The 23,968-nt window shown below is 39.8% G+C and overlaps 1 protein-coding gene across 1 annotated transcript in view; it reads left to right on the top strand.

The window, feature by feature from the left end:
- The first annotated feature begins 1,499 nt into the window (after positions 1 to 1,499).
- lmo1 (LIM domain only 1) overlaps positions 1,500 to 23,968 on the top strand; it is a 26,763-nt gene continuing 4,294 nt past the window's right edge. The window contains exons 1-2 of the mRNA XM_034884184.1: positions 1,500 to 2,288; positions 16,277 to 16,490. Coding sequence (XP_034740075.1) covers positions 2,267 to 2,288; positions 16,277 to 16,490 — 236 coding nt within the window. The 5' untranslated portion in view covers positions 1,500 to 2,266. The remainder of the gene's footprint in view (positions 2,289 to 16,276; positions 16,491 to 23,968) is intronic.

Genomic DNA, 23,968 nt, shown 5'->3' with positions numbered 1-23,968 from the left:
ACTCCCTCTCTGAACGGTCTTTATATAGTGGTTTCTTTCCACATTCAAATGTCAAATGGCTATTTGAAGCCAAGCCCTGATGATACTGAACCATTCTTTCCCCTTTCATTCCCAGTTTTCTGTGATTGGATTAGTTATGTGCCACTCACTTTGCTAGAGGTCAGCAAACATACATTCCCGTTCATAAGTCATCAATCTATGTAACTCTGGAGATGAAAAGTCAAGCATGTCAGCCATGAAGCTGGACAGAGAGGGATCAGGCCATTGATTTCAGGGCCAACCCAATCTCACCACAGCCTGATGCCCTGAGACCTGAAATTATCCCTATGGGCTATGTACAGTGAGCTTTATACCTTAGATTTGTGGTGCAAGATCACATTAGCCGGGCTTATAACACTGATATTTCAGATGCAAGGCAGGACAATTATCAAATGAGAACGCCCTTAGTCCATTTCATGTTCTGTGATAAAACAGCGCAATGTGGACCAACTTCAAATGAAGGCACTTTTTTGTGGATGTAGTTATTTTACTCAATATAGCTCACAAATTTTATTTACCTCCACCAAAGTCTATACAGATGTAATTCTAGCAATACAATAACAATCTTCACAGATGAGGTTCCACTACACACATCTTACTAAAATGCGATCGAATGCAAATGTTGAAGAGGCCCTTGATGATTAAAGAGTTTGAGAATTATTACAATGATTTGATTATGGAGTAGTTAATGATAATGTGCTTAGAGGAGGGTTGTTACAAACATGTGACAGAAGGTAAGGACAGACTGAGCAAGCTCACACCACAGACAGCCTGCTGGCTGCTGACGGACCAGCATTATTGTAGCTATACTCCACTCCACTCTCCTAAATGGCTAATCTTTGTTGGATCTCACCCTTAATTGGTTAACAGTCTCCGCAGGGCAAGTGAAAGTGGTGCTATTTAAGGCTCCACCATGAAACAGCAACACTTTCATCTTGGCAATAACAGGCAACAATTATATTACCAGATTCAAAACTGAACCTTCTATCTACCCACTAATCAAAAACGCAGCCCATCTGTTGTGCTTTTTCTTTTCAAACGACTGTTTATCTGCAGCCTGTATGATAACTGTGTCTGGACACTAATTAACTGCTAAATAGACCGCAATTAGATGTTATTTCTATTAAATTCAGCAAGGAAAAAAAGTAAGGAGAAGAAAAACAAGAAGCGCATTTTATGTTTACTCCAACTGTACCAGGCACCAATGGAGCAGCATCTCTCTCTCTCTCTCTCTCTCTCTCTCTCTCTCTCATCCTCACTCTCAGTCACACACGCACGCGCGCCCGTGCATCAATACAACCTTACGTGCATGCGCTTCCTTGCTCTCTATCACTCACATTCAGACTGGCCGGCGCGCGCGCGCACACGCACACAAACACACACACACACACACACACACACACACACTTTCCCTTAGCTGTGCTTTTGTGTTTTGTCAGAATTAATGAGAAAAGTTCCCTTGCCCTAGGGGTAATTAGTGTCCTTGGAGTTAAATAAGCTAATACTTAGACACCTCTGGCACAAGCAATTATGTTTGTGTATTGAATAATTGATTCAAAGAGGGGGGAAGGGCTGCTAATCAGATCTGAGCATAATGAATTGATTTAATTAACAGGGGAATCCGAGGGTCTCTGGAAACTGCGCGCATTTATTCAGTAGCAGCAGAGGCGAGCGCGGCACATAAACTGGGAGAGAGGCGGCGTGAGTTTGCTTTCAGCAGTTGTCAGATTTGCAATTGGATTTGTTTGAATATAGTTGCTGTTGCGGAGCAAATGAGAACGAGAAAGAGAGAATATTAACAGCGAAGGAGAGCTCAGCCATTCAGTCTGAGCGTCCGATCCGTCCGCGTATGCACAGTTACAGATAGGCGACACTAGATTTATATCGCTTTTCACTGTTTTGTCTTTTTATTCGCATGGAATTTATCAAGACCAACCAACGCTGTTTGATCGCTCTTTATTTGCATTACAGTTCAGTCCGGATAGGGGGATCTCGCGCCGCGTATCTCACCGTATTCCGTGTATGAATTATTATTGATAGGAGGTGGGGGAAAAAAAACGTGCAGACGACAATTCACCTTTCCAGGGTTTTGGTTTATCGAGGCGTAGTCTAGTCAACCGCGCGTTTCAAAGCCATATCCAGGAGCAGCTCCGAGCAGACCGAGCGGTGCATCCTGCTGGAGCCGAGGACGGATCGCCCGGGGAAGGACTCCTCGTTCCTCAGGACGATGGTGTTGGACAAGGAAGAGGGTGAGTAACATCTCCGACCGTGCGATGCTATAACCTGGGGAGTAACGCGGCCAACTACTGACATTTTCACACGTTAAGTGTTTCCCGTCGCCCCGGACATACGCACCCGCAGCCTCGGCTTTATATTGGCTTTTTCAACCCCATTTAGTCACCACGGGCTCCGTGTTTTCGCCCAGAACCCTGAATACTGTGGCTGCTTTCTCAACCATGAAGTTGATATGGCACTTACACAAATAGCCTGCCACTGCCAAACTGCAGTTTAGTTCTGAAGGTAGTTGCATGTTTATCTAGAGCAGTTTGGTCCGTGGCGTTTTGATGTGTAGCCTTAACCCGGAGTTTGAGGATATACTCCACAGACGCTGCAGTGCATGTGGATCGTCTTTTCTTTCCTCCTCTAAGTGCTTTTTGCGTCTGTGAAGTTAGCGAGGCAGCCTTTGACATCACCACGGGATGGGAGATGACAGCAGAGTGCTTTTAACTTGATTGCAAATTATGGATAGCGCCGTGCAACGTTCACTCACTTTCCATCCAAATAGGCCTACTTGCTTTACTTATCTATTTCAATGTATTTAGGTTAATGGGTGAGGCAATCTAATTAATTTTAATTTAAATCAAACTCTCCTCTAATGACGTCCCATTTTGGATTAAACTGAGATGTGCAGTGTATTTATCACATTCAGGCCTAAATGGTGCTCAGTGTGTGCATTTACATATTGTTATATAACATGATGATAATATTCAAATGCATATATATATATATATATATATATATATATATATATATATATATATATATATATATATATATATATATATATATATATAGCCACAGCGCTGAAGGCTTTATGTGGTTTTCAGTGAAGTTATTCTCTGATGTTTTTTTCTTTTTTTAAGAGTGTTTTGCTGACCACATGCTGACATGCACAATGACAACCTCCTCTAACCTTAAAACACATATTTGTGTGTGGTATTTCTCAAAGTATATGGCAGGCTATATAGCCTTTGCACATTTGAGTTTATCTAGGGTTCCTCCTCCATCTAAAAGTAATGGATGCATTTGTAACCCATCATTTATGTTTGAAAATGGATATTTCATATCTCTTAGCAGAGCATCCTTTCACTTACACATCTAAAAACCAATAAAAGGATTGCGGCAGAGACATAAATTGGTCTGTCTGGCTGAATCCATGTTGTACTGCAAATGTACCCAAATTAACTCAACTGTAAATTGTCTCCTTTGGATGTCTGTCTAGCTAAAAGTTCCCTATATGATTCATGATTCAGGTTGCTTTTAACAGTTATTGGCTAAGCAATATGGTAAATGTACAAGGTGATGCAAATGGCATTAGTGGGAAAGGATGCACAGGAGCATGTAATGCAGTCAATACTACATTAACTACTGATGCCCAATTACAGAACCAGGGAGAGTGGCTTTTAGGAGCATTAGGACTTGCAGAAAAGCTGAGATCACCTGCTGCTCATTGCCTAAAAGCTTCACCCTTTATTTGCTGGGCCAACCAGCAGCTCCAGCATTTTGGCCAGGTTGTCAACAGAACTGCTTGGATCTGGTCTCTTTCATTGTGGTGCCTCTTAGCGTTTATTGGCTCTAAAGTTATAGGCTTGTCAATTCAACCTTCTTGTCTAATGTATCCACTAAGTGCCTGCACAAATAAATGCCTGCATATTGTGGAGAGGGAGGTGTGGATCAGAGTTTTGGGTGGCCACATGGGTGTATGATTACTGTCTGTTTCTCTTGATTGATTCAGTATTATGCGCGTGTGTGTATGTGCATGCTGCTTAGGTGTTCATATTTCAGTCCTTATGTGGCCCATTAAACAGATATTCAGAGTGTCTGGTGTTGTGTTTAAAGCCTGCCATACTGGTTGGCAACAAAGTAATGCCGCTGTTTGTTTGGCATACTGCTGTTTAACTCAGACCTTCTTTTTTTTAAGTCTGCAACAATATGTGCAACCAAAGCATTAACAAGAGATCCATTTATGTGACCCCTTAAATTAGCCCGATTAAGAAAATCTGCCCGTTACAAACCGTTTTCCAAAATATCGATCTATATTTGTATTTACATAAGTTTCATGATGTATGTAGCTACCTGCCCATGTTATGTGTCCTGTCCATTACAGGTCACATGCAGCCTCATAAAGTTATTGATGCAGTCATTAACTTATAATATACACTTTCTGGTAAAGCAGTGAGTCAGAAAGCAGGCTGTAAAAGGAATACAGGCACTGCTCTGTGAAATAACCAAATATGCAGGTCATAGTAAGTAATGAATAGCAACAAATGTTCCAATTCTGTGTCAACATTTCATTTCACCCTATGATATGAAGGTTCCAATTTGTGTCTAATTTGAGAGGAAAAAGCAACTCAGGCATTTTCTCTCCTTCTCTGCAGGAGAAGCAAGTGGTCACTGACTGAAGGCATATTTTGCTGAACATTAACACAACTACAGTATAATGTTTGCAGACCTAAGCAGAAGAAATATTCTACAACTACTAATACATTTCTGGTTACCTGTGCTTGTTAATTTATGACCCTGTTATCATCCTGTCCAGTAAAATTTGTACATTCATAAAGCATGTGATTGAAAAGCAACGCTTCAGATGAATACAGACTGGTGATCTGTCGGCTGCTCTAATAAAACCTGAGCTTCAGGCTCTGATTTTTATTTTGAAATAATAAGAATTGCTTCATTCTTTACCGTGTTACCATGGCAATACTGTCTCGTAGCGATGTTATATTGATTTAGAAAGTGGACAGTAATATTTCTTTTCTATTATTTGGTTTCTGAGGGTTGATTTCTAATTTCCAGTTGGAGATTACTTTCATATGTTCCTTAAGTCTTTTCACTTTTCCAAAGGAATGCAATTTGCTCTCCTGTATTTGCTATTTTCTCAGCTTATTGGTTTGCTCTTACTTCAAAATTAAACTTGCCTATTTCAAATATTAAAATTACGTCTGGTTTTTGTGCTCTGGGCCGCCTTTGATATTTCTTAAGTCCCTACAGTTTCTTTTAAAAAGCTTTATTACAGGCACCTGCTTTGCCTTTGCAGTACTTTTCCAATTTTGCTGTAAACATAGATAGTCAAAGGGGCCAGCTATGTGGTGTTTTAAACAAAAAGGAGTGTAAGTTGTCCTTACTATGAATATAGGAAAATCTCAACAAACAAAATGGTACCAAAACATACAGTATGAATCTTCTCTGACATAGATTTTATATTAGCATGATCCCTATGCATTGATATGCAACATGTCAATGCATTATTTTAAAGCTATTCTCATTTTTTAACACAAAATCCCATTTACACCATATCAACTGTGAGTGTTCAATTCCGTCTAATCTGTTTGTGATATTGCAAATGCAGAATTCTTCAGTGGAGGTAATTTTGTCTGTCACCACTAAACCTCTAGATCCCTATCAGCTCTGATCGTTTTTCGTACATGAGTGCTCGAGTTGTGTATCATTTTCCATAATCTTAGTGGAATTCAAAAAGACCGAATTGAGACATAAGAGACACGTGTTAGCAAGCGCACCCACCTGCCTTTGATGTAAATGGCTGCACTCATCAGTGTGGCACACAAACTCAATTATGCACTTAAGAGCATCCCTTTTATTACTGCCAGAGGCCACATGCTAGCCATGTTATCACACAAATTCTCACAACAAGATCTGGCTACCACATACATCCCAGGGAATGCACAATCCCCGTTGTCTGACCCTTTTATTCACCCGAAATTAGTTTTTCAATGACATGACGAATTTCTGGTATATTGTTGAGTTGTGTGTGAGAAAAGTGAAGGTTGCAGAGATAAAGATGCCACATTGAAAATGATATGACCAAATAAGAAACTCAAAAGCACAAGGGCATACGCACATCAGTCTGAATGTTACAATGAAACCTTTGACAAAATTCACAAATCTTCTTACAAGTTAAGATAAATCGTTACTTTAAACCACCTTGGGAAACCTAACGTCTTATTGCAAGCTCTTAGACAAATGCAGACGTGCACAGAAGTAATGTTGATGTTGCACAGGCGTAAAGTTATACTTGCTGGCAAAAAACAATAACCTATCCATAGTTAAGCCGGCAAAAAAATATTCCTATATTTATCAACAACATGTGATCCAGCTTTAATGACAATGAACCACCATATTCATCGGTTTGAACCTGTTGGAAGCAAGTGTCACTGTTACTTGTCACTGCCAAGCTGACTCTCTCAAGCTGTTGGCTACACTAAAAAAAGTATTCATACATTGATGCCTCTACAAACACAAACCCGAGCACCTACTGCTTATTCATTTGTCTATCCATTGTGCACTCTCTGTTCTGTTGTTTATCATTCTGATGCACTCTGTTAAGGTTACACTTTGCTCTTTGGGAAATAATTTTCATATTCTGTCACTATAGACTTAGAAAGAAGACGAGGAATATGGGAAAGGGGAATGACATGCAGCAAACGTCTTGAGATGAACACGTGTCAAAACTACAATGTCACCAGCTATAGTTCTTAGGCAGCTGAGTACATGTGTCAAAATGCCCAGAAAATGCAGCTGAAGAGAAACCTTCATATTCTACCTACAGTAATAAAACAACATGTCACTTGTTACACTCTTAGGCAACGTAAGCATTTTGTACAGTTAAAACACAGACACATATGGCATAAATTACATTTTTGGAAAGGATTTTAGACCCAGAAGAAACATTAATGTTTATGTTTATTTTATTACTATTGTGCATTATTTATGCATGAACAGACTCTAAAGTCATAATTGCACCGCTGTCTTTTAATGCTTTCTTGTGTCTTAAAGCAAAAAGATTTACTTTATTTATTATTCATTCAGTGCAGGTCTTGTTAAATCCCCGCTGAAATACTCCCTTGATGCATAATTGTTTGAATGAAAGCCAGGGCTGCGTACATGTATGTTTGTTTTTGTTTAGTATAGCCTGAACATTTGTGTTTTTTAAAGCTGATACCAATATCAATCTTTTGGGAGAAAGAAACCTGTATTGACCAATATGGATTCTTTATATTTAATTGTGATTAAGATACATACTGAGCAGGACATTTTACAGTTGAAGAATCCACGTCACTGCTCTCTGGTGGACAAACTACTGTTGTAATGTAGCCGCTGTTTCTACATGACCGCAAACCTACTTTGGCATTTTTAATTTGTAATTGATCTGCAGTGAGCCAATACGTGATTTATTGGTCTAGCTCTAGTGCGGATGTGAGTATGATGGGAGTAGGAAGCTACATGTAAACGGTGCATTTTGCAAAAAATGTTGTGGTGTGGACATGTGTAAAACATGTTATATGAAAATAGTGTTATAGTGTTTCATCAGTTTTTCACAATTAAAAGAAAACATGTGGAGCGGTCTGAGAGCAGTAATTTTCACATACATTAATGTGCTTGTAGGGTTGTGTTAATTTAAGGTGTTGATTGGTTTGATTAGCACTTGTCTATGTTGTGGACTAACCTGCAGAAATACAATACAGTATTGTTGTAATAATATAATTTAGCTATATGTACTGGCCTTGTGTGTTCTCTCTGTAGTACACACACCGGTGAGTGCCGGCGTGTTTTCTTGTCGATGCCATATTTCCCCTTTGCCAGTGCCCCGATCGTTGTTGCTGAGTTTTTGTCATTTGTTTTTGGTCCTGCCTGTGTGAGGATGACAGTGTTGATTGGCCAGTAACACACTTTGTTCATGTGGGTGTAAGGAGCAGCACAGCCTCTAGGGGCTGCTAGCGGGGCTTTTATACTTGCAGTCTTGTTTTATTGTAAAAACCTTTCAAACACCACTCTGTGATATTCCCATTGCAGTATTCAGTTTTCTGCAGGTTGAGTGTTAAAAAGTACCTTTGGCCTTAAGTTAGAGCTTTCTAATCTTTGTTGCATCACAGACAGAGCTATATTGAGAGATATGAGTTTCTTTTCTCATTTCGGATCCATTTTCCAATCTTCTGGGATTGCAGGTGCCCAGTCAGAGGATGAAAATGCCATACAGTGCAATAACACGTACACTTTACAGCAGTTAAACCATACGTTTTTTTAAATGTTACTGGGAAACTGGTATTTTATTGTCCTTTACCTGCAGTTCCTCAGTTTTCAGGCACATTTACGTAAAATATGTGGTTTTAATCTAAATTAAAATGACCTTTACCTGGCTTATTTTTTGCAAAAACAAAATACCACACACATTTATAGAAGCCTCCTAGCTGCTTTGTAGTGCACAAATCCAAAGAAATAGAGAAGGATGGAGTATTTACACTTTAAGATTTTACAGCTTTCTTGTTAGTAAATAGAAAAGCCTGGGGTGCCTTCTCTTTTTCTCTTAAATGAGAGCCAACTTGCTGCAAATTTATCTCATATTGGATGACCTTCAGTTAATAAAATCTTGCTAATTAAAATCTGTGATTAAAGGGGTGTTGTTTTTTCTCTCATAAAATTAGTAGACTAGGTTTTGGATATTGAAGTTGCTGATTTAATCAGTGCTTAACTATGCCAGGCAAATGACAGTCGCCATCCACCCACACTTTCCCACTGAAGCAACATTAACTGAAGACCTTGGACCCCGTCATTCCTCTAGTTTTATTGCCATTTGATTTAAGTCAGTAACAATAATTACTACTTCAGCCAAAAGGCCTGGTCTTCATATGATGAAGTAATAGAAAAGTGTTAAAGGAATTAATTAAAAGCAAGTCATCTTCATAATGAAACATCAAACGTCATCTACAATATTCTGCTCTTGGGAGACAGTTTAGTTTACCATCGTGCCCAATCTTCATGAAGATCTCTTTCCAAACTAAACTCAAGCAACCTCCCTCATTATTTACCCCATCAGGTGTGGGAGTAGGCGCTTGAATGACATTAGAGGCCAGAGCTGCCAAATAACTGCCCCCTGTGGGGAATTTGCATTATTCAAGATTAAAGAGCCTCACACAGTGCACCACAGTATGGTGTTCCTTCTTCCCCTCCATTTTCGACACACTGAGGACCCTGAATGGCACACCTGTCTCCTGGCATATCCTTTGAAATAATATATTTGCAGTAATTGCTGGGGAGAGGGGAGGATTTTGTACATCACTTCCTGACCTCATGAGTGACACAAACTTTAGAGGGCTACATATAAAATCTCCGACTGCATTTTTAATGTGGACTAAAATTGTTTGTGCATTATTCTGTTCCGGATGGCGGAAGGTGGCTTTGACAGGTCTAATGGTTGGATTTTTTTAAGTCCATTTTTTGTTGTTGTACCAGGAATCACAAAGTGGCACACAAGATGCCTTGTCTATCAAAGTTTAAAAGCAGGCTATTTTTTTTTTCTTTATTCAATCTCACACTGAATGTCTGTTGAACTCCCTCCTAATCTATTTGGACTGAAAATGGAAATGCATTCGTCTTCTTGGTTATTGACAGCTTGCACTTAAATCAAAAATGGTAAAATAGCAGATTTCAAGAACTAAACACCTCACTGAAACAGCCCAACACAACTACGCCTAAATTTGATTGGCTGGATGCAATGCCTAATCTTGTTTTTTTTGCTTTGTCCACACTCAGACGTCCTTCTCCTTTAAGAACTCTCATAGGTTTATTTGGCGTAATACCACATGATATGACCGTTTGTCTCTTCTCTTCCTCCTCATTCATTTGACTCCCTGACACTCATTTTCTAGCCCTATCGCACCCTCTCTCACTCCATCTATGCTGTTGACAGCTTACCTTGCAGAGCTCTAATCTCACCCTACTACTGAGCAACCAAGTGTTTCTGCGACTTCTGTAATAATTTGGAAACTCTGCCAGTTTCATGTCTTTAAAAAAAGCCGCATTGAATTTAATTAGAAAGCTGTTGCATATCTCTGTGATACATTTCTTTTAATTAACCCCATGTGAATAAATTAAAAATAATAGGGGGCTGAAAAGTGTGGAAAAAACACGCTAATGAAGTTTTCTGTTAATTGGGATGGAGTCTGGTGCCAAACCACACTGAGTAGTGAGCACCAGGAGCTAACAATGCCTTCTGTAAGCCTCAGAAAATGGCCCAGGGCCTTCGTGCTGACTTCAAGTGTAAGAAATGCACCTCTGACGTGATGGAAATGACCGTAGGCTGGGAGAAAAGGCAGTCCTGTTCCAGGCTGCTCTGCTGAGACTCCCCATGCCGCGCTTGAAGCTGGGCCAGTGTTATTGCAGCCCTAATGCGGCTGACTCATTTGGAGCGGATCAGGAGTAATTATGGTTGGGAAAGTGGCTGCCGACCGTGGGGGTCAGGACACTTGTAATATGTGAAAAGAGCAATTATTCCAGGAGACAAAACCCTCCCTTATCCTGGGCAGTGCCAGGGTCAATGCAAGGGATGGCTGGGCTCCGTTTCACCGGGGCTTATTAGCCACAGCAAGCTGCAAAGTTTGAGAGAGTGCATCTTGTTAATGAGCAGTCCCCTCCTCATCCGCACCAGCCCTGTCTGCTCTCTCTCCCACTTACTGTGGGTGTTAATTATGTCATAATCATAGCATGCATACAGTCCCAGAAATCACCTCACAGACCCCAGCATTCATACACAACCATCTGGAAATGTAGCATAACGTACAGTAACATAGAAGGCTCTCATAGCGAGCTATAAGAAAAAAACACAGTCAGTATGAAATGTAATATTGACTTGGGCCTTGTAAGAAACTACCTAATTTGAGAGAGAGAGTGTGTCTCCACGTGAGTGTGTGTTCATGCATATCTTTTCTTTTACTCCTTGTCTCCTCCTAGCATATGCTCCAACTAAGGGGTAGAAACATGAATCACACAATGAATCAGTGGTGTTTATTTTGCTTATCATTCAGAATACATAAATCAGTCTGCTTTCAACTGGCATGTGTATTCCAGCTGATTTTATTACCAGATGTCTTGTATTTTGTCTTGGCAATAGAGAAATGTGTCTATGGGCTCAATTACAGCGATGACGGGAGCTGAATGAAAGAGCTTGATTCATGCACACAATGGCAAGACATCTGTGAGAGATCCCCATTAACCTTAGAAGCAGACACCTTGGCCTAGGAACGTATTCTATTTGGGATTGTCATAGCCACAGCATTTACAGTAGTGGAGAAAAAGATAATGTCTGATATTGTTCTTCCTGTAATTATATGATATTGATTTTCAGATTTATTTAGATGATTCGTTCAGTCAGTCAGGGTTGACGTGTAGTGGTATGGGAACTTAATGCTACAGTTTATAGATCAAACATAGGCCAGTAGTGTCTGGTTGTGCAGGAGAGCTTTGAATCACATGAAGATGATGATGATAATGATGATGATGATGAAAATGCACTTGTTTCAATTAAATGTAATCATTTGGTAATGTAGTATCCCATTTCCCTGAGCATCCCAGTGTGTGTAATTACCACACTGGTGGCTAACACTTTCTTATTCGCTGCAGCTGGGAGTTGGAATTATAGGGGCCCCTGAGAGGAGGCCCACCCAGGGCCAGCTCCATCCTTCTTGAAAGCCCACCTCCCTCCCCATGTGTCGGGAAGGCTGAGTGATTCTCATCAAGATCCTTTACCTCCCCGTGAACCAGCAAAGTCTGCATCACACCATGGCGTCAGTGCTTTTAATTGATCAAAAGACATTTAACAAAACACAGAATCAGATGTAACTGTCCCTGCTGCCATTAAGGCTGAGTGCCTGTGAGAGCAGCTGTTCCATTGGGATCATGTGTGTAGTAGTGTAATAAAGGATAACTCAAATGCATAGTCAATTTTTCTACAATTGTGGGGTAAGCACTTTAAACTACAACTGGAATGATTGGTCATTAATAAATAAGTCAATCGATCAACATTAAAATTATTTGGCAACTGCTTTGATGATGATTCAGTTAATAATCAGTTCTCAGACATTAGCATTGTCTGCTTCGTTTTATATCATTTGTAAACTGAATGTATTTTGATTTTGACTGTTGGGACAAAATGAGCAATCTGAAGTCAACGCCTTATTGTGATAGAATTTATTGACTAAATGATTTATCGATTAATAGAAATCGATGAATCGTTTTGGCCACATTTCTTTGTAATGACAGAAAATTAAATATTTTTTGGATTTTGGACTGTCAAGTAAAACAAGCTAGCTAAATATATCAACTTTGACTGCGGGATATAAAACAGGACATTTTCTCTTTTTTATTCATAGAAAAGCAAATAATGGGAGAACCCAGACAAAAGTCAGATTAATCAAGCATGAAAACAATTGCAAACTGCAGCCCTATGTACATTAAAAAATATTTAATAGGAGAGAAAGCAGAAATACAGAGACCTTATCCCTGGCAGTGTAGAATTTTGCAAGTGATGTGATTTATTATTATGGTTTTTATTATTTCATTCTGCAGTAACCAATCTTCTTTTAGTGACGTTACTGTATGGTATGATGATATGAGATCTTTATTTTAAACAATTATATATATATATTTATATACTCTAAAATATGAAGTATGACCTGCAAGCACCTGCTCACTTGTTAGCCACCAAACATTTTAGTGGTAAGGATAAAAAAAGGGGGAAAATCATCTTTTTTTCACACACTCTGGTCCAGTCTGAGGACATGTGGGTCTTGCCATGTCTGTGTAATAATCGCATTTTTCTAATTTCAAACATATCCTTGAGTGCTCCAAACGGAGTACTTTCTTTTAAAACCTTAAATATATCAAAAAGGTTTAGCGGACTGATGTGATTTTTTTGATAGCTGTTAAGACGGAAGTCTAAATGGGGTAACATAGAAATCGGATGCTATCTCTATAATAGAAAATGCATGCTCTGACAGACAGCTTGGACTGAGAATAACTAACTGTACATATTCTTGAAAGATACCATCTTAAAGAAAGTAGATGGATGGTAGAAGGGAGAGATGACAGGCCTTTGTACACTGTACTAATGGCAAATTAAATTCCCTCTCAGGAAGAATATTTGGCAGGACAAGTGCTGTCTCTCCACTTTGAGGGGTAAAAGGCATCCCTTGTTGGAGAATGAATCGTGATGTGGAGAGGCATGCTTTTGGTGACATCAAATGACACTGGAAGGTCAGTGGCACTTGTATCTGTTAAATGGATTGGATTAAGTAGAGGCTGCCTCCTAGTCTGCTGCTTTCTTTTATAATGCAGCTTTTCTTTCTGGGAGGTGGGAAGCACGGGAGGTTCTGTTCTACTCCACAGTTTCACATAGCGCCGGGAGTGGTGACAGGTGCAAGAAAATGTCTCGTGGCATTAAGGGAATTGAAAAGACATTTACTTTACACACTCGTTTTTTTTTTCTGTCACTGCTCTTTGTTTAGTAGGTTTGAGCTAGTGCTTGCCACACTACTATTAAATCTGTTCTTTCCAGAGGCTGCTTTGGTAGAAGACATCAAACTCATGTTTGTTCTGTGCAATGGCTCCAAGAAAGAGGCATCAGTTGACTGTGTTGAGTTGAATGAAACTGGTTATACGGCAGACATTAGGCATTCCTCCATCGAGACATCTCTCTTACGGCCAGAAGGACTGAGCGCCAGACTCACAGCAAACTGTGTTGTCACTTTGATGATGTTGAGCAGGGTTTTTAAACAAAGTGTGCATCCAATAGAGAGGGTTAGCTGCATACAGTAATTCCAGGATAGGTTAAGCCTTGGCCTTTTCAAACATGATTTGAAACACACACATTATATGTTTAAGCAGTGGGTGGTGGTCTCAACCAATTAGGAGTAGTTCTCTGGAGGTAGAAGAACGACCTTTTTGTATAATTAGTTCTCTTATTTAAAGCAAAGATTTTGAGTAGAATAACTAATTAGGTGTCATAAAAGGCAAATTAAAGATTGTTTTGATCCCTGAGGGAATTGCAGCAACTCCTTTCTTTTTCTTTGCACAAGCTCTGAAGCACACATACGTACACACACACACAGACAGACAGGCAGCCGCACACAAACACACACACACACACACACAGGCATTTTCTCTCTCCTCATTAAGGCTGTTTTTAGTTCTGTAGTCTGTCAGGCGATCACTGTTGGCATACCGGCAGAGAGCTCCCCTAACAAGCCATGAAATGCAGGTAGAAGAGTCCGCCGTTAGCCAGTGTGGCTTGAATTTGAAGCTTTTTAGCTTCATTTACACTGAACATTGGTATTTATAGCAGGTTTTGTGATCCTAATGTGCCAGCTTCAAGGGGCCTGTTTTAGAGAGGTAGGAAGGTGAGGGAGCTGCAGGGCAGGCAGAACACTAATTGATGGCTCCCATCACCAGCACCGGACCAATTAGCCTCTCCTTTCTACTTCTGATAAAGAAATAAGACGGCTCAACACCACCAGAGCACTTACTGACATATAAACCAAAGCCATAAATTTGACTAACAAGCTCTCCTATTTCTTTCACCTCTTTTTTAAAAGGGGAAATGCTAATTACATTACATTCATAGCATTATTGATGTGTGGATGGCCAAAAAGTGCAGAGCAAATCTGGATCCAATTAGGTACTTTGTGAGTCAATTGAGGTGTGCAGATATGTGTCTGCACATGTAAGAGAGACAGAGAGAAAGAGCACATTTGCTTTTCTATTCCAAAGAAGTCCTTTGAAAAGAGGTATAAGGTTTTTGTGGAGGAGAACAAACTTGACAAGCTCAGCAGAGAAAAACAGTGCTCAGAGTGAAGCAGTCCCTTGTTACCAGCCGAGGTTGTTTATCACTGAGCAAACCACCGAAGTTATTGTTAAATGGCAGCTCTAGCTACAGAATGACCCAATTCACACTTAACATTACACTCGCAGTTGTGCATACTTTCCTGCTACTTAAATACAGATAAAAGCTTTTATCTGGTCTGGAAAAACTGTACCTGTGCACATCTCTACAGTTTAACAGTAAAACAGTGACATTTCATAATAAAAATCAAATGGGCCTTAATAGATACATAAACAAAATGCTGGCCAAACCCCCCGTGATGCAGAGTGTCCGATCTTTTTTTGAGAGAGAGAGAAATGTGTTTTGAAAGTAGAGTGGCAAGTGGCGTCCACTGTGTGTTCTTTTAGATGGATCAATAGCTCAGTGTGTGAGAGAGTGTCTTAAGAGCTGTTGTCTTGTGCTTTCAGCTGTGGCAGACCTGTTAGTGCTACAGAGGGGCGCTGCGTGCCCCTGCCTCTGTACCAGCAGTGGCCTGAGGGGGGCTTTTAGTCCAAACACAAATGTCAACCACACATAGACTATTAGTGTTTAGTGCAGTTATTAAATGGACTTTATTTGTCCTTTAGGAGGCTAAAAGGCGCGCTTAAAGGCGACCTGCGTGACAGCAGGGCAATTTGCGAGTTTGGTAACTTAGGCACATGAGTACAGATAAGTATAAAAGGAGGAATGGCTGTAATGCTCTGAGTAGGGAGCACTGTGTGTGTGTGTGTGTGTGTGTGTGTGTGTGTGAAACACAGAGAGTGAGTGTATGCTAAAAGGCACTTAGGCCATAACATATCTCACTGGGGTCTGGTAGCAACATTTTGTGGTCAGAGGCTTTTTAAAAAGGTTAATGTTAATCTATACCAAACAAAGCCCATGAGGAGCTTTTACAGCTGTAGACAGTTGAGTGAAATGGGCTTTGATGAAATGGCAGGTAACTAACGTACTACACAGCTCCCTGTAAATACCACTGTAAACAAAATAAACATTGTGTCTTGTATCCTCAGACATACACAGGACATGCCCCTTCCTCTGAAATCTGCTGCAAGTAATCATGTTACTTTTGTATTACAGCATGTTCTTAGTGGAACAAGTAAGTCAAGGCTTTGTAGTCCAATGTGACCTGTGCGCCTATCTACATGGAAGACTGTTTTCTTTAATGCATATGAAGCAGGTAGGCAGTGTACTGTGGCTAGGCTTAGACGCCTCAAGAAGCAGCCAGCTTATCAAAAAGAGAACATGAAAAGTCACTCGTGTTCCTGGGCCGTAAATCACGCATGGCTGTTTGTCTCCTTATCATTACAGGTGTGCCAATGCTCTCTGTCCAGCCCAAAGGGAAACAGAAGGGGTGTGCTGGCTGCAATCGCAAGATTAAAGACCGCTACCTGCTCAAGGCCCTGGACAAATACTGGCATGAGGACTGTCTCAAATGTGCCTGCTGTGACTGCCGCCTGGGGGAGGTGGGCTCCACCCTCTATACGAAAGCCAACCTCATCCTCTGTCGCAGGGACTACCTGAGGCAAGAAAGACACACAATCACCTCTCTCCACTCACAACACACACAAACGCAAAAGCTCTGTGACATGAAATAATTACAAAGGTTTTTGTTTTTTTAAACTTCCTGGTAACCTTTGCATTGGTTTCTAAGTGTGCGTTTCCTGTGGCACCCATTCACAAAATCACAGCTTAAATCTAAATCACGCAAATATTCCCAGTTTCCCAGTTACAACTCCATCACCATCAAACCCTACATGTAGAGAGTATGTTGTTATATTCTTTTACAGCATTTATATAGCAGAACATAATTTTGGGATGCTCCACAACACAAGCATATTGCACTGCCAGAAAAAAACATACACCAGTATGAGTAAAAATACCAGTATTTCTTACTGGTATTTGGACATTCCTGTGCAAGCATCAAAACATGAGTCATGCTGTGATGACATTTTTGTATCCCTGTAAAAGAAGCCGTTGGTTCCACTTGGTTGTCATTTTCATTAGGTTGTTTCCATAAGATACTAACATCTGGCCATTGCAGTTGTTGAATTTTGAAGACATTGGGTGCTACTGCATCAAGTGGCTCAACCTATAATTACCTATGCTTCCATCAACATCAAAATCAATTTTAAACCACAATAGGTTTGTTGCTTTGCTTTTCTAAAATGTTTTTTTATCTTTGTTTATATCAACACAGAAGTCTTCTGTCATGAAGTAGACTGACTCTCAGTTGTACCATAGCTGTAGGCTGTGAGAAACCTCCAGGCAGGCTTGTTGCTTCATCAGTGTCTTTGGCTCCATATCCCCCTTCAGATGCCCCTGCCATCTGCTTGTTAAATTAAACATGACCATTTCCTGGGCGTTAAGTCACATTCCCTTTGAGATCCTCCCATTTATCTGAGAGGGAATTCCCCATGGGCCAACTTAGGGATGCCGGTGCCCTAGCCCCCCCCCCCCCCCCCCCCCCCCCCCCCCCCCCCCCCCCCCCCCCCCCCCCCCCCCCCCCCCCCTCTTAAAACACCCTGTCCTGCATTGTCCTCCCCCTTTCCGTTTTTCAATTTCCTTCACTGATACTGATACATATCACTACCCCACACAGTTCATTATTCTAATTTAAAAACATCCAAAACAGCAGCCATCATTTTGTATCACTTCTAAAAATCCAAACCACTTAGAACCTTAATCAACTGGGTTTTCTTCCTACCTCACTCATGGATCTTTGTGACATTTTACCTACGTCTCAGCTCTTTCTCTGACCTGGAAGAAGACCGCAGCCAACTTGAGAGGCGCTAAGGGACGTTACCTTGAGATAGGCCATTACCATCCATCAGTTCCCACCCACAGTTAATGCTTTTAAGATGCAGTGAGAGGTCCACTAAGACCTGATGTTGCCCCCAGAAGGGGCAGATGAGGTAATAACAAATGGGCAAATGACCAAGAGAAGGCAAAAATGATGAAGCTCAGAGTTTCACTTGGTAAAATACATCTGCTGAAAGGACAGCAACCCCCACCCCCAAGCCATGAGTGCCTAACTGGCACTGTGAAGAGAGAAGGAAAAGCTTTCTCGCACATTAGACCAACAAGATGTAGAGGTCAGAGATGGGATAAAATGAACTGGGAATGACATATGAAATCAAGAGTTAGGCATGCTAAAATAGGAATAAAAAGGAAAGAGGAGGAGTGTGCTCCTCTGTTGCCCCGGATTGCCTAATGAAATCCATCCCACTCGCCTGCTCTTCAGCCTGCGACAAATGCAGAACACTTAATGGCTAGAGATGCTTGAGATGAATTCTATTATGGAACAAATTAAATACCTTGCCTTGCGTGTAGGGAAGAGGCAGTTAAAGAGACCAGAGTATTTGAAAGTAGGTGATGCAGACTCCATTTGGCACCAGTTTCCTTTTCATTCCTTCTTTCCTGTGTAGTAAGACGAAGGCTCCCCTCACCTGCAGTAATAAAGTTAAATCTGTGCACTGAATTAGCCTCCTGCACTTCATTAAAGAAAAGCAGGTGGATCAAACACACGTTGGTTATTTCCCACAGTTTGGATCCCTGCCATGCTCACATTAATTATTATAGGAGCTCCATCTGCGGTTGTCCTTCAGTGACATTAGCAACTTATTGAATGCACTCACGCTTTCCTGAATCTCACACTTCAACACACAAACAAACACAAAAATACACACATACTTTAAACAGCGTTCCTTCTGCCCTCCAAACCATTGCACCAACAAAAAGTTCAGTTTTTAATATCCCTGACATTCACTTTTCGGTATCAAGGGATTGTTTTTTTTTTTTTTATCAACTTGGCCACACTTTTTCATTAGAAATGAGAATAATAGATTAATTAGGCGTTAACTTTATGTCAGGGGCCCAGGATCGCATGACTTCACCAGAGGGTTGACAATCTAGTCATGGTGTGATCATTGGGACTTGAAGCCTGAAATCATTTAATCCTCTATTTCATATATTAGAGCGGACATAATAGTCACCAACTTATCAAAATGGGGTATAATTAACTGTAAGAGGAAAACGGTTTCAAGATAATGAACATCCATAAGTTATCCACAAACCGGTGAAATAGCAGGGGGAAGATGATAGCTCCATCTGGATGTGACTAGTTTTCAAATCTTCGTCGTCTTCTCCTTACTACTTTAGTTAGTAAAGCAATTGCTCCCGTAACAGTCGCTGGTCCTCTCTTGGCAAGATAAATCCGAACAGAAAGGTTTACACTTTTAAAAAGACGCAACTGTTGGGGAGGGTCAGAACATGCGATGCATGCATTAACCGCTTTCCCTTTTATAAAATCTGACTTACTTCAAGCAGGCTAGGAAGTCTCACAGAGCTCAAAGAACAGGTAAAAAACTTCAAGTGAGCCGTGTGCCTGGATAGCCCATATGTTAGCTCCTCGACACAAAGGGCCCGGGTTTGGCTCCGACCTGCGGCCCTTTGCTGCATGTCTTCCCCCCCTCTCTCTCCCCTTTCATCTCTTCAGCTGTCCTGTCTATAAAGGCCTAAAAATGCCCCAAAAATCTTTAAAAAACTTCAAGAGCCACAAATCTGAGGGAAGCGATCCAGGCAGAGGCAGATGATGCACTGTAGGAGCTTTAAGGGTTTGAAGTTAGCAAAGCAGCAATTGAAAGACCTAAAGGTGACCCTCTTTTTTCTAAAGAGTGATTGTAATAACTCAATAAAAGAGAGAGGAGAGCCGAGCTTCTTTACATTCCTGCCATACAACTCTGCTACCAACAACCCACATCAGCATACAATGATACTTTTTAGTGAGTAAATACGAGCTGTTTTAAAGAGTATGGAGTATGGCAATTCTGCTATAAATGTTGCCGTACTATGAATAGTAATTTAATTAAAATTCATGAACATACTGACCTCCAATGGTCAGTTATGTTAGACTTGCCAGATATTGAATTATTAAGTCTGTTATCCCTCTGTCTCCAATTTGAAGCGTTAGTAGTAGTACACCGTTCTGAATGAAGTGCTGTCCCGTCCTACTAATCCTATCCTACAGACTGTAGAAAACATCTTTGTTTAGTACCTATTCCTCGCAAAAATAACACTATAATCATTTTAATTTATATCAATGTTAATACGTTTCAATTGAAATGAGAATGATGATACAAAAACAATCAATCACCCCAATATCGTGAATTATGTCACAATTGCAATATCAGTCAAAATAATCTTAGTTAGATATTTTCCTGATATCGTTCAGCCCTAATTAATAGTGATCATTACCGCAGCTTAGATCCTATTATATACTTTTAATATTAATAGTTGCATTTTAATTTTAAGTTCTTTTCAACAAAGTATGAATCCTTAATTTTGGTAGCTCATTCTAACGTCTGTAAATAAACAACATGACTTTTCGTGTCAGCTCTTACATCCTGTTCAAGTACAATTGTAAGAAGCATTAGGCAGCAATACATGTTGTCATATAATGCAGCAGTTTCTAAAGTAAATATTACTATTGCTAAGTAACTCTTAGAGCTGAAACAGATTGACAATTAATCAATTAGCTGATCAACACAAAATTAAATTTTGATAATGATCAATAATTAGTTTTAAGTCGTATTTCCAGCAAAAATAATTTCAAATTTTAGCATCTCAAATGTAAGAATTTGCTGCTTTGCTTTGTCATGTGTGATAGTAAACTGAACATCAATGACTGTTTGTCGAATAAGACAAGATATCAGAAGTTGTCACCTTGGGGTGCGGAAATTATAATTGATATTTTTACTTTACTACTTCAGTTACCATGTTGCAGCCCTACTGAATATAATTTCCTATAAAAAGGGTCATATAATATCTGAACAAAGACGATGAAATTTGACAGTTTCTGAAAATAAAAAGCTAGCCTGCTTTCACTTTACACTGGATTATGCCGTTCAGAAATCCTTGCCTGAATGTCTTACAGGTTGTGGAATTCGATAAAAAGTAGTCTATTCAAACAAAAATATCTTATTGTAAATGAAATAAATGAATGTTGTTTTTTTTCAAAAGGTAATCCACAATTTATCAAGGCCTTGTTTCAGAGCTGTGAAGCATACCAAGTTTAAGGAAAAATTGGTCGAAAAAGCGTCTGAACATAGTTTTCTTGTGTATGTTTACACACAATATCTGGTCTTTATGGATAACAGGAAATCCTTGGCTTGTATTGATGGTATTATACTTATATATATGTTTAAATGAACATACTGCTTAAATAGTCATAAACAATGTGTATCTATTTTACTTTGTCTCACTTCTCCAATTTTGTGAAAATATGTTGTTTTTTTCTCAGCTGACATCAAATCCCTTGACCTTTACATTTGCTTCTAGATCATATTTTGGTGTAAAACAATCGTTGCTTACTATACGCAGCTCCACTCCAGCTGTCAATCTTGAGACAGCTTTAGTGACAGTTCAACTCCAGTTGCCTTTAGCTTCATGGGAGCAAAAAGAGAAGAGTGTAATGGGTTCGAACAGTTCAGGCCGTAATCTCCTCTTAGCATGGGGAGGATAGTTAAGCCATATGTTTATAACCCAGAAACATCCATTGCTGGCTGAAGAACTGTGTCAATGAGACACTTTTTAGTGTGTCATTTAGGAGAACATACCACGGTCCCGTAGCTTTAGTTTTACTGCACTTACACCGACAAGGTGTTAAGCCTATCTGTGCTATTGCAGAATTCTTTTGTCTCCTTTTTGTCTAGCTAAAAAAAAAAAAATACTACCAACTATTTTCTAAACATGACTCAGCACATAAATTGCCAGACTTACTAAGAAACCGCGTTGTGTGTGCTGAGAGACTGAGAGAAATAGAGTGAGAGACAGATAGATAGAGAGAGAGACAGATAGAGAGAGGGCAGGTCCAGCAGAGTGGAGCAGGTGGAGGTGGTGTTCATCTGGATGTTAATACTGAGGTAAATGCAGTGAAATGCAAATGTCCTAACAAAACAAAACAAAGTCTAGATGCAGTCTGTAGTGATTTTACAGTTAAAATTCAAATTAGTTAAACACAAACCCCAATTGTCCGTCCACTTGATACCAGCCTAATCACTTAATTTTAGTGTCTTATAGGTTTGTTTCAGGTTTTCTATACATACAAGCCTATATTCAATACAAGTTAATTTCCACTACCACAACCTTGCTTGGGGCTTTTGAAAAGCCTGCGCTGTGTTTACGTCTCATTATGGGTACTACTAGTTAGTGTGAGGAGGTCGTCACTGTTATCAAACTGGGGGTGTGGAGTTTGAAAGATGTGGGTATTTACCAGGAAGGGGGGGTCTTGAGGCTTTTGTTGTAGATTTGTAGTCTCCAGAGTTATTTTCTCAGACTTGACAAAGCCTCTACAGAGCCACAGAAGACATTATACAACTGTTTAACAAGCTCAGTAGTAATCAACATAACGAGTACATTCAATTTGATGTTTAATATTGGTAGAAAAAAACCTTTTTCCAAAACAAGGGAGGGTACAGAACTAATCCGATCCGTTTCTTTTTGTCGAAAGCCTTTAGTATATTTGCAAATAGAAATGAATTTAGTAGTATTTTTCTTATTCTTCCAGCTTTATAAAAAGAAGTCTTAAAAGTCAATCAAAGTAGCCTGTATTTTTGATAGTACAGTTACAATGCAGCACAGTAGCCAGAGTTGCAAACAGCTCTCTATTTGTGTTGCATAATAAAGGGGAAAAGATGTTATACACAGTAGTTAAATCATCAGTTTGTAGAGTACAGTTGTGTTTAAAAAAATAGCAGTCCAACATCATTAACCTCATAAGTCATGTTGTTAGTCATATTTTTTGGTAGAAATGATATTTATACATGGCAAATGATTTACTAATAAATGTTGTAGAGTCACAGAAAACCAAAGGACCGTCATGACATGCATGCTGCTCATTCTGTGTAATTGAATCTGTAATTGAAAGGGGCATGTTCAAAATAATAGTGTTGTGTTCAATTAGTGAGGTGATTGATTCTTTGAAGAAACAGGTGTCCATTATGGCCCATATTTAAGGAAGGAAGGAAGCAAATGTTGTGCTTGCTGGTTATAGTGCATTTCACACTGAAATACTCAGCAAAATGGGTCGTTCTAGACATTGCTCCGAGGAACAGCGACTTTGATTAAAAAGTTGATTGGAGAGGGGAAAACATATAAAGAAGTGCAGAAAAGTATAGGCAGCTCAGCCAAAATGATTTCAAATGCCTTGAAATAGCACCCAAAGCCTGAACGACGTGGGAAAAAACGTTTGCCTATAATTGGAATGGATTCAAGAATAGCCAAAATGGCAAAGGCTCAACCAATGATCAGCTCCTGGAAAATCAAAGAAGACATAAAGTTATCTGTTAGTACTGTTACGATCAGAAGAAGGCTATGTGAAATTAAAAGCTATCAGCTAGAAGCCCCCCCCCTCCCCCAAAGTCCCATTGCTGAAAAAAAGACATGTACTGAATAGGCTTAAATTTGCCAAAGGACACATTGACTGGCCAAAGGACAAAAGGCGCAACATCCTGTAATGATGAGAGCAAATTTGTTCTTTTTGGGTCTAGGGGCCGCAAACAGTTTGTCCGACGACCTCGATGCACTGAATTCAAGCCACAGTATACTGTGAAGACGGTGAAGCATGGTGGTGCAAAAATCATGTTATGGGGAAGTTTCTCATACTGTGGTGTTGTGCCCATTTATTGCATACCAGGGATCATGTATCACTTTCAATATATCAAATTACATGTCATGTTGTCTTGTGCTGAAGAGGAAATGCCTTTGAAATGGGTCTTCCAACAGGACAGTTTCTGAGGAAAACCCCTGTAATGTACGGAGCTAGAACAGTGACAGTGACCTGTGGTATTGAAAATAAAATTTGGCATTGAAACAACAAATATTGACATTGAAAACTGTTGAACTGAAGTATAAAACACAAACATAAAAAAGTAATAATCTCATAATCCTATGATATTATTTCACTTTGACGTTTGTTTGCATCATGACGGATTTTTCAATGTC

This window comes from Etheostoma cragini, chromosome 1, assembly GCF_013103735.1.
Source record: "Etheostoma cragini isolate CJK2018 chromosome 1, CSU_Ecrag_1.0, whole genome shotgun sequence".
NCBI classification, from domain to species: Eukaryota; Metazoa; Chordata; class Actinopteri; order Perciformes; family Percidae; genus Etheostoma; species Etheostoma cragini.
Note: the sequence above shows the minus strand (reverse complement) of the source record. Positions and strands in the feature narration are given on the sequence as shown.